Source organism: Antrostomus carolinensis, unplaced genomic scaffold, assembly GCF_000700745.2.
Source record: "Antrostomus carolinensis isolate BGI_N321 unplaced genomic scaffold, ASM70074v2 scaffold10559, whole genome shotgun sequence".
Lineage (NCBI taxonomy): Eukaryota > Metazoa > Chordata > Aves > Caprimulgiformes > Caprimulgidae > Antrostomus > Antrostomus carolinensis.
In genome coordinates, this window is record NW_010336436.1 from 1 (window position 1) to 11,157 (window position 11,157).

Below are 11,157 nucleotides of genomic sequence, written 5' to 3' on the forward strand. Positions count from 1 at the left end.
CCTGGGGGTGGTGAGAAGCCTCTTGGATCACGGCGCGTCGGTGAACCAGACCACCCTGACCAACTCCACGCCGCTGCGGGCTGCTTGCTTCGATGGGCACCTGGAGATCGTGCGCTACCTCGTCGGGGAGCGCGGGGCTGACCTGGAAGTAGCCAACCGTCACGGACACACTTGTTTGATGATTTCTTGCTACAAAGGGCACCGAGAAATCGCACGTTACTTGTTAGAGAAAGGAGCCGACGTCAACCGCCGGAGCGTGAAGGGGAATACGGCCCTGCATGACTGCGCCGAGTCCGGCAGCCTGGAGATCCTGCAGCTCTTGCTCCGCTCCAAAGCTCGCATGGAGAAGGATGGCTATGGCATGACTCCTCTGCTAGCTGCCCGTGTCACCGGTCACACCAACATCGTGGAGTATCTCATCCAAGGAGGGCTGCAGCAGGAGGAGGAGGAGGAGGTTGCAGGGAACCAAAATGGGACCTGTGCATCAGGTGGGAGCCATCAGAGGTGCAGCAGCGCTGGCAAGGAAACTCCTCAGGGCTGCGATGAAGAGGGGTGTGAGAGATGCTGTGCCTCAGCTTCCAGTCAGGATGAGCAGCAGGTCCCTAACGTGTTCTGCACTCGAGAGGCTGCTGTGGAAGCACTGGAGTTGCTGGGCGCTACGTTCGTGGATAAGAAACGTGACCTTTTGGGAGCCCACAAGTACTGGCGAAGGGCGATGGAGCTTCGGTGTGAGGGTGGGCAATACCTGCCTAAACCTGAGCCCCGGCAGCTGGTGTTGGCCTACGACTATTCCCGGGAAGTGAGTTCGCTGGAGGAACTGGAAGCCTTGATTACGGATCCAGATGAGATGCGCATGCAGGCGCTGCTGATCCGAGAGCGCATCTTGGGTCCTTCCCACCCTGACACTTCCTACTACATCCGTTACCGAGGGGCGGTCTATGCCGACTCCGGCAACTTCGAACGTTGCATTAACCTGTGGAAATACGCTCTAGACATGCAGCAAGGCAACCTGGAGCCTCTCAGCCCGATGACTGCCAGCAGTTTCCTTTCCTTTGCTGAGCTTTTCTCTTACGTGCTTCAGGATCGCTCCAAAGGTACTTTAGCTACGCACTTGGGCTTCTCTGACCTCATGGGAGTGCTGAGCAAAGGGGTCCGGGAGGTGGAGAGGGCACTCGTGCATGGCAAGGACCCTGTGGTTGACTCGGCGCAGTTCACCAAGACGCTGGCCATTATCCTCCACTTGGTCTTCTTGCTGGAGAAGGTGGAGTGCACCCCGGAGCAGGAGCACCAGAAGCGCCAGACTATCTACCGCCTGCTAAAATGCAGCCCCCGGGCCAAGAACGGCTTCACTCCTTTGCATATGGCTGTCGACAAAGATACCACCACAGTGGGACGTTATCCCGTGGGCAAATTCCCATCGCTCCACGTTGTGAACTTGCTTCTGGAGTGTGGGGCTGACCCAGATAGCCGTGACTATGACAACAACACCCCGCTGCACATCGCCGCCCGCAACAACTGCCCGCTGATCATGAGTGCCCTGATGGAGGCTGGAGCCCATATGGACGCCACCAATGCCTTCAAGCAGACTGCTTATGAGCTGCTGGATGAGAAGCTGCTCACCAAGAGCATGATGCAGCCCTTCAATTACATCACCCTCCAGTGCCTTGCTGCTCGCGCCCTGGACAAGCACAAGATTCCCTACAAGGGTTTCATCCCTGAGGAGCTGGAAGCTTTCATTGAACTGCACTAGGGTGGGAGGCCTGAAGTCCCCAGCCTTTCCTGTCACCTCCTTCACCCCGCAGAGGTAGTGCAGCCTGAGGTCCCAGGCCATCCTTGCCGAGATGCCGAAGGCCATCGCTGTGCTGAGATGGGCTGCGAGCTTTGTCCTCATCTGTCACCCTCAAGCTGGTGTGCGCAGGGGTTAGGGGAGGCGGAGGCTCGAGAGCTCGTGGCTGTCCCTCATTGTTGTCATCTTCAGGTACCAGCTATCTCCAGTGCACTGTATCCAGAGAAGGCCACAGCCCCTGTCCTTTCCCATGCCAGCCGGCTTGTCCTGAGAAAGAAGGAGAATGGAGATCCCTGGGACCTGCTGCCTCTCCCATTAGAGCTGGATTAACTCAGCGTTTAGCTTTGGAGCAGCTACACATCACACGTGCTCTAGCCCTTCCCATCCCAAATACCGACCAGATAGGAATGCAAGTGAGGAATAAAATACCTTCCCATTAATTCTTTTCCCACTCCCTTCTCAGATTTGGTACAGTACGAGTCTAACAGCCGGGTGGCTTGTGCTCTGCTGAGGTAGTTGCCTTGTGTGGCAGTAGGGCTGGTTATGCTGAGGATGGTTTTTTTTCCTCCCTTGGTTGGCCAAGTAGCAAGTGGTGTTAAAGGCCTGAGATTTCAATGATTGTGCGTAAAGCTGGGTTGTTTTTTCTCTTTTAGAGCCAGGCCCTATCTATGCTGCAAGACTTCTTCAATCCTGTAAGATATAGTAAGGTCAGTTCTGGTTATATAGTTCTATCAATAGATGTTGGGGTTTTGGTGGTTTTTTATGAATGGGGAGGAAAAACTGCTACTTTAAGAACAAAACGTGGAGTTCAGGCCCTTAGCTTGCCCATCCTGCCCACCTTCACTCCCTTCCCTGCATGGAGGTCCTTTAGCTCTGGTGGTCAGCAGGGATTGAGCTGTGCAGGGTGGAGATGACCAGGTTCCCAGTGCACTTTGAACTATCTATCTTGTGAGGATGTGTTCTCGCAAACCCTCTAGGCTGGGAGGTACTCGTAGCGTGGGTGGTGCTCGGAGGGTTCTTACAGCAAGTGAGTGTTGGTGGCACGTTTGCATGAGGGTGGTCTGAAGGAGGAAACACACGAACGTTGAAGGTGCCGCCTTGTTCTGAGGTTTATCGGTATCAACCCAGTGGGCTCTGTTTATTATCTCATCTGAAAACCAGCCTGGAGTGGGTGGTTAGCACTGGTTTTGGCTTTTGATTCTTTCTGCAACTTTTCCTGAGGATGGTGCTACTTCAGTGATTGAATTTGAAATCTCATTTGGCTCCTCTTTGGGCAAACTCTTTAATGAAGATCTGCACACAACTTGGTTTTTTCTCCTGAAATCTGTAGTCTCAGGGTAGGTATTTGCCTCCATTAGCAGAACCCTCCTTGGTGGTAAACAGCCAGTGTTGGTAAACATGATGCTGTTCCCAGCAGTTTTATCTTCTTGCAGGGGGAGTGACTGGGCTTTGGCAGCCTCTGGCTCATTTCTTGGCCCTGGGCAGAGTGGAAAGCACAGTTGGGGGTGAAGCAGCTGCCTCTGAGCTTTGGGAAAGGTCAAGACTTGGGAGAGCAGAACCCTGATAAACAACCACGCACTATCTGCTACTGACGCTTCTCTACTTGTATTTATAAGCCAGCGTATCCATAGGCCTCAATAATCCAATGCTCTCTGCCCCTTAAACATACTGTAGATCTGCTATTACATTTTTGCAGTGTTAACTATAACAGTTATTTATAAAGCAAGGAGGTTTAACTTTTATTGACATGTAAAGTGCAGAGTTAGTTGAGCTACATTCTTTTTTTTTTTTTTTTTCCTTTTTTTTTCTTTTTTTCCTCTTTTTTGGCTGAAACCTGAACTAAACTGCAGGAATGGAATTTGTTCATTTGTGAGCTGATGAGCGCTCTTAACTTTAAATAATAAAACAAACAAAAAAAAATGGCTGCTAGAATGCAAGTGCCTTGGACTTCTTGCTGGTAAGCCTCTTATTTTCAGCTCGTTTCCTAGGGATGGTACATTTGTGGGTATGGAAATTCTGGGTGTTTGCAGTCAACAGATGTGGTTGATTCATTTATCTGAATTTATTCCTGGGCAAAGCTGATCTGCACTGCAATTGCAAACATTTCCCCTGAAAAAGGATAACACTGACACTGAAGTGACACCTCTCTTGATGTACTTTGCCTTATCTCTTGATGTAAATGAAACACGGAAAGGATGCTGCTCTCTCAGCTCAGGTATGACCTGCCTTACGTGCAGTTGGGACTGTGTGGCTGGCATCAGTTTCTGTCAATCCCAGAGCTGTCAGTGGGAGGTCAAAACCAGACAGAGGAATTAAAGATACTGGAGTTAAGTTCTACACAAGAATTTGGATTTCTAAAAATGCTCAAGTCTTCCCCAGGGAGGATGGGAGCAGATGGATAAAATATTTGAATGTTTGTCTCTTCATTCATTGCTCCATCCTCAAAAATAATTCCTGATGGTTTGATTGGTGTTGCTGCCTTCATGCTCGATGTGACACTGGAGCAGTGTCTGCACTTCTGTGGGACCTGCTTCTCCCACTGAAATACAACTGCTGTGCTGGGGGTGATCTTCAGGGACGCAGGAGAGCAGCTGCCACCTCAGGTACAAGGAACCAGAGAGCCTCAGGACTGAGGCAAGGCTGATCCTGGCTGTGGTGCTCTGCAGTCCCACCTCCTACACCGAGCTGCTGGGAGGAGAGGGATGGGAAGGGACTTCATCCACAGCTGGGATGGGGAAGCAACTCTGGAGCCATGATCTTGTGTTAGATAGCTGGGGATCCAGTCATGTCCAACAGCCTCAAGGAGGAGAATATTTGGTGTCATAGAAAAAGGCCTTTAATTCTTTTTCTTTTTTAACACATAAATAATCTGCAGTTACACAGTAAGGACCCAACAATTAAATGTTGATAGTAATTAACTGAGTGGGAGCAGTCACTGCATGAATTTAGGGGTAATGACAACGAACAGTTCTTATTTAGTGTAGGTGTGGTCTGGGCCACAGCTCCAGGGTGTGGGGCAAAACAAGGAGCAGTGAAACTTTGGTTATCTGAGTAATTATCTTGGACAGAGACTGGAGTTGTTTTTTTCACTGGGGTGGCTACAGACCCTCCTGTAGCACCAGGCTCTCCAGGAGCCACCAACCAAATATCTGTATCTATTCCTTTCTTAAAACCTAGGACAAGCTTTTCTCTCTCTAATCCTGGTGATTAAGGCTGCCATACAGGTTTCTTTAGAAATGCAAAAGTGGTGAGACATTCACTGGGATTTCCCTAGAGCCAGGTGCCCTTTTAGGGACATCTTTGGAGCTTCCTAATCCCCTAAAATCAGGGTTTACAAAGAAAGTGCCCTAGAGCATAAAGACAGGGATATGCTGTGAGCATTTCCCAGAGAAACTAGGGAAGAAGGAGGGGGTCACAGGCACAGGAGGGGGTCACAGGCAACACGTGTTTTCTCCTGGTGCAAACAAGGTCCTGGTGGCCAAGCTCCCTTTCCATGGCTGAGCAGCAAAGAAGGTCCAGCAAATGTAGGAAGAAGAACCTGCTGCTGTGGTTAAAGCAGGTTCCTGCTGTGGTGGAAGTTGCTCTCAAAAACCTTTGAGCCTCTTGTCCCTCCACACACTGTAAACCTTAAAAAAACCCCTAAAACCCCAACCTTCTCATGTTTTACAATCTACTGCCATGTCTTCCCCTCTCCCTTGCTCCACTCCAAGTGAGCTTGATGTCACTGTGTCAAGGTTGTTTACAAGCTAGAGCAGCTCCCAGTTGCCCACTTTTACATGCCATTTATTTATAGAAAGCAGAAGAGCTGGGGAAGGAGTGATGTATAGATGTTTTCTCCTGAGGGGAGGGGTTGTCCTGGTGGCTGCACAACAACAGGCAGGAATTGTGGTAACACAACACCTATTTGAACAAAGGTGACGTAGAGGAGAGGAGAGAAAATAGGGAAATAGAAGGAATCCAGGCCTTGGAGGATTCCAGCAGGCTCTATAAAGAGTAAATGAGTTAATTCATTGTCACTGGATCCTGTGAAGCTAAAAGCCAAACTGTTTCAAAGCTGAAAGCCAAACTGTTTCAAAGCTGGAAGCCAACAACTGATGGCAGCTTTTAAATAGCAAAGCTTTTATGTGGTTCTTGTTCTGCTCAGGATTTGTCCAAGCCTGGTGTCTTGTGCTAGTTCTCAGCCGAGGAAATCCAGGAGGATCTAAACCTCCTTGAGGTGGGTGGCAGAGAGACCCTCTATGGACAGATCCATGGACAAGAACCCGTGCTCTCCCAAGGATTTAAATCCCAAACTGTGACAGCCACTGCGCTGTTGTAGTTGAAGAGTTGGGACACATCATCTCTCAGCTCCTACATCTGGTGGTGCCCAGGAGCTCCAGAGCTTGCTCTGAAGGTCAGTCAATGCCCAGGCTCTCCAGCATCATCCTGCAGACATCCAGGGCCCCTCCTGAGGAGCAGAAGCTGCTCAAAAATAAAAAAGGCAGCAGTTGCAGCTTTCAACACAGGGCAGGTGGAGGGGACTGTCCTTTATGCTGTTCCCTGCTGTCCTCTGAGGAGCTGGGATGAAGGAGAGACTCCTGTTCTGTTCCCTGTGCTGGGGACTCACACCTCAGCACTGAGCTTTGCTGAGTGGGCTGGTTCTGGTTTGGGAGGACGTGTGTTGTGCAGAAAGATCTTGAGGGAGCTTGAGCCAGAGAGGAAGAGTGAGAACTGGGCAGTGACCAGAGTGTTCCCTGAGAGGGGATGAATGTCAGCTCAACAGTCTCTTCTCCAGGGCTTATTAATGTCTTTCTTAGGCAGGTGCTGGTTGTAAAACTTGGGTGGTTCTTGGACAAAGACTGTAGTCCAAAATGAAGCCGGGTGAGTGCCCAGCTTGGCTGGGCCCAGGTCCAGGATGGCTTGTGAGAGTCCTGCGCTTTGGCTGCCAGACCGTGCTGGCTCCTCTGGATTTGGAACCTGCTGGGGCCTCTCTTCAGAGCGACAGGAGCTCACACACATCTGCAGAAACACCCGACACAGCGTCACACCCCGTATCCATCACACTGTCCCTTGAGGTCCATCTTGACAAGGACTTGGCAGCTCTCAGGCTCCTTCCCGGGGTGAGGAGCAGGGCGAGCGCTGCTTGCAGAGGTCCTGGCGTGGGGTGAGTTGTCTCTGGAGCTCAGTGCTCTTGGCCGGGCTCTGCTCTGCAGAGGGAGCAGTCTCCTTTCTAGATTTCTGGTTGTCTGGTGGCTTTGGGCTGACCTCTACTGACAGAGCAGGCAAACGGCTGCTGCAGAAGCAGTTGAGGTCTGGAGCTTTGCTTCTGGTGTTAAAATCTCAGCAGAGATGTGGCTGGCACACCCCTCACCCAGGTCCTGCAGAACACAGCCCCCATTCCTGGCCTTTCTCCACCCCTTTTGTAATTCTCTGGTTTAAGCTGAAAGAGGGGAGGTTTAGATGAGATATTAGGAAGAAGCTCTTCACTGTGAGGGTGGTGAGACAGTGTCCCAGGTTGCCCAGAGAAGTTCTGTCTGCTCCTCCCTGGAAGTGTTCTCGGTCAGGCTGGATGAGGCTTTGAGCAACCTGGTCTAGTGGAAGGTGTCCCTGCTGCTGGCAGGGGGGTTGGGACTGGATGAGCTTTGAGGTCCCTTCCAACCCAAACCATTCTATGATTTTCCATGAAACTTTCTCCTCAAAGGCAGTAACCTAACCAGGTGGAGCAATCTCTGTAGGGAACATCTCTCTGTGCAGCAGCCTCTCCTCTGGTCCCACCTCTGACCTGACACAAGCAGGTGAGGATGGAGGAGTGAGTGAGCACTCAGCTTCTGCCTCCTCAGACTTTCTCTGCATTTCCCCTCTCATTCCACCCTCAGTAAGTAATTTTTTTGTTTTCTCCAAACACAGCTTTACTGTAAAGATTCTTTCGTAGCTGCTTTGCCTCCATCTGGTGTTTGATCTCAGTTCTTGAACAGAATTTTCTTAAACACAAAAACACTTCAAGCCTCCAGCAGCGCCTGGGAATTGTGTCTTTCACAAACCCAAAACTTCTCTCTCTGTAGTTTCAGAGGGGAACTGGGAAAAATGATCTCTTGATGCCTCAGCCCAGAGGCCTCCAGCCTCTCAGAAGGTTGTGAAGTTGGTTTCCTGAACCTTCCTGGGTCTGGAACTGGTGCTACTGGTGCGGTGCAACGAGGGGAGCGCTGCAGGCACACACACCAAGCAGGCAGCGGCGTGAGAGGGTTCTCTGCAATCCCAAAGAGAACTGCTGGGAGAAAACTGGGACCTCGTGGTGCTCAGCACCTTGACAGAGGTCACAGCGACTCCCCAAAGCATCCCCTAAAGATTTGCCCTCAAATGATTTGGTCAGCAGCAGATTATGAGACAGAACCTTGGTGTGTCATCTTCCAGCCCCCTCCACCCCAGATAACAGGTTTCCCCACATCCCTGACTGCTCCTTTGCCAATTTTACAGGAAAGAATCAGAGAAAGACAAATAAATTCATTAAAATTGATTTATAAAACCTGCCAGTAGTCTCAGAAAATCAAGAAAATGGGTTTTTTTTTTTCTTAGTTACTTGAAAATAAGCACAAGAAAAACAGTCTCAGGAGATTGCAACCTCTTGTAGGTAATTTTCTGTGGTGCTCCAGGAAAGTGGCACCTTTTACCCCCAGTGAAATAAGAACAGTCCCACTCCCAGCAGAATCACTACGATCTAAGGTTTGAAACTTCAGTTTGAATGTCTCCAGCCTTGGCTGACCTGTTGTGTCTCTGATTAATGCTTCTACCTGGTTTCTTCCTCACCGTCCCGTGGACCTGGTGTGACAGTTTCCACCTGCATCACGTTGTGGTTCCCGATCTGAACCATCCGGGCGTGTTGAATGATGAGGGATGGGATGCCTCCTGGACCTGGCATCAGGTTGTACTGGCCTGATGGGAGATGAAGTGGTTGGAAAGGAGGGGGAACCACGTGAGCAGGCGTGGGGTGACCAGTGAGGGGAGGTGGGTATGTGGCAGGAGGGACAGTCGAAGCTGGGGGACACCACTGTTGGGGTGATTGCTCCAGCGACTGTGGCCGTGTTGTTGATGGAGGCACCTGGGGAAGGGAGCTGAGGTTCAGAGCAGCCAACTTCTGCTGTGTTTGATACTGATCCCAGTAGAGCTGTAGTTTCTTCTTCTGCATCCTGTCCCACATGGCTTTCCTCTCATTGATCCTGGTGCTGTTAAAGGTGTTCTGTACTGTCCTGGAGAACCCAGGAGAGTTCTCATCCAAGGGCATCAGCCCACCAAGCATGCTGGGAATCTGACTCCGCTCCAGGGGGTTCTCCTTGGGTACAAAAGGGATGACTGAGTTGCGCTTGGATGGTTTCAGGATGGATTCCATCAGAGCAATGTTTGTCTGAAACATACACAGGTCGCACGGGAAGTTCTTGGTCAGCAGAAGGATGATGAAAGCAGAGTTTTCCATAGCATCCTGGAAGCAAGTCATGTGGCTGCGTCCAGCAATGAAGAAGTCCTCAGAGAGTGTGGCACCATTGGGAACTCCCATCTTCTCCAGCAGGTCCTTGACCCGATGGGCAACAATCTCATCTTCACTAGCGTGCAGGACAACAAAAGTGAAGAACTTTGTCTCTTCACCATCTGGCTCTGATGTGGGCACCGGTTCCACAGTTTGGAGCGGAGGAGGCCAGGCTGGGGAGGGGGATGAGTGGATGGGAGGAGGATATGACAAGTTGGAAGGAGGTTTGTGAGGAGCAGGGGGAAGGGTTGAGGAAAAGGAATAGGTAGGAGGAGGAAGGGAACGGGCTGACATGGAAGCAGGTGCAGAGTTAGAAGAAATGCCTGCTGGAACATGGGAGTCCTTCCTGGAGGTATGGGCAGGACCAGTCTCCTCTGTAGCTCTTGAAGCAGGAAGACCTGTGGAGAACTGCTTTTCATTTGGCTTTTTGTCTGTGCTTTCTTCTGGTGTGTGAGTTTCTGCTGCCATTGTGTTGGAAACATCACTGCTTTCCACAGGTTGGGTCACAGCTCCCAACGTGGGCAGCTGCATTTCAGGAGCAGAGAGAGTTGGATGATGTGAACTGACCTGTGGAACCTCCAGTGGTTGGGAGACTTGGACACTTGTGTCCTGCCCGGGATGAGATTTGGGTCTGCTGGGCCAGCTTGTTTCCTGCAGGCCGTGGCTCTGTCTGTCCCCATCAGGCTGTCCAGCACCACTGGAGCTCCCTTCACACAGCTGGCTGGGCTGGAGGACACGCTCACAGGGAGGAGGTTGGGTGTGAAACACAACCGTTGGCGACGCGCTGATCTCGAAGCGACTGGGGAGGGAGGGACTCCCCAAGGACCGCAAGGTCTGTGGGCCTGAGGGGTCCGAGTTGCCTCTGATCTGCACTGGAGAACTTCTCACCATGTAGTTTGGGTTGGACATCTGGTGAAATCCTACGTCCACATCAGATCTCAGCGTCTGAAATTTGTCACCCGTGCTGATAGCAGAGCCATGTTTGTCCCGGTCCTCGGGTGGAGCACTGCTGAGCGTGTCCCCCTGAGGTTCCTTGCAGGCTTTGTCCACAGCTTCATGGCTGCACAGTTTTTCCTCTGCCAGCACCGAGTAGATCTGTGCCAGAAGCTCCATGGCACCTGCATCCAACTGGGGAGGCTGCAAATCCTCCCCATCTGCCTGCTCTCCTGCAGCACCCAGTTTGATCTGGTGGACATACTGGGCTGCCTGGTTATCTCCTAAGGCATCCAAACAAATTCTTGCGTCCACTTCTTGCCCCAGAGTAAGCAGGACCATGGCTTGTAGTAATTTGCTGCTGGGCCCAAATATCAAGTGTTTCAGTTTATATTTGAGGTTAAGGAGTTTATCGTGTGGGATCTGGGAGAGAATATTAAAAACGTCCTCAAAGCTTGGCTGGAGCTGGGCGCTCTGTGCCATCTCATCAGCTGGTGGCCCAGAGGATGGACTGAGGCAGCATGGATGGAAAAAGCATGTTATGGCACTTGGAGCCAAGGTTTGGTTCTCTGCCGTGCTCTGGGATGCTCCGGTTGCGCTTCACGTCCCTCACAAGCGATAAGAGCTCTTTGCTGCTCAGGGGCTCATCTCAGAACCTGGGTATCTAATGACAAAACAAGGGGAAATGGGTTTAAACTGAAAGAGGGGAGGTTTAGATGAGATATTAGGAAGAAGTTCTTCACTGTGAGGGTGGTCAGACACTGGAACAGGTTGCCCAAGGAAGCTGTGGATGCCCCCTCCCTGGAAGTGTTCAAGGCCAGGTTGGATGAGGCTTTGAGCAACCTGGTCTAGTGGAAGGTGTCCCTGCTGCTGGCAGGGGGGTTGGGACTGGATGAGCTTTAAGGTCCCTTCCAACCCAAACCAGTCTATGATTCTATGA

At 51.1% G+C, this 11,157-nt stretch overlaps 2 protein-coding genes across 2 annotated transcripts; one reads left to right on the plus strand and one right to left on the minus strand.

The window, feature by feature from the left end:
- Nucleotides 1-13: 13 nt before the first annotated feature.
- On the plus strand, nucleotides 14-2,199 carry LOC104520223 (protein fem-1 homolog A; the record flags this gene model as incomplete). The annotated part of the gene is made up of 2 exons (XM_010174851.1): nucleotides 14-454; nucleotides 626-2,199. Coding segments are annotated over 2 exons (1,566 nt in total), but the record flags the coding sequence as incomplete, so codon positions are not given.
- A 6,350-nt stretch (nucleotides 2,200-8,549) lies between these two features.
- On the minus strand, nucleotides 8,550-10,760 carry TICAM1 (TIR domain containing adaptor molecule 1). The gene has a single exon (XM_010174852.2). The coding sequence runs from the start codon at nucleotides 10,698-10,700 to the stop codon at nucleotides 8,550-8,552; it is 2,151 nt and encodes a 716-aa protein (XP_010173154.1). The 5' UTR covers nucleotides 10,701-10,760.
- Nucleotides 10,761-11,157: the final 397 nt, after the last annotated feature.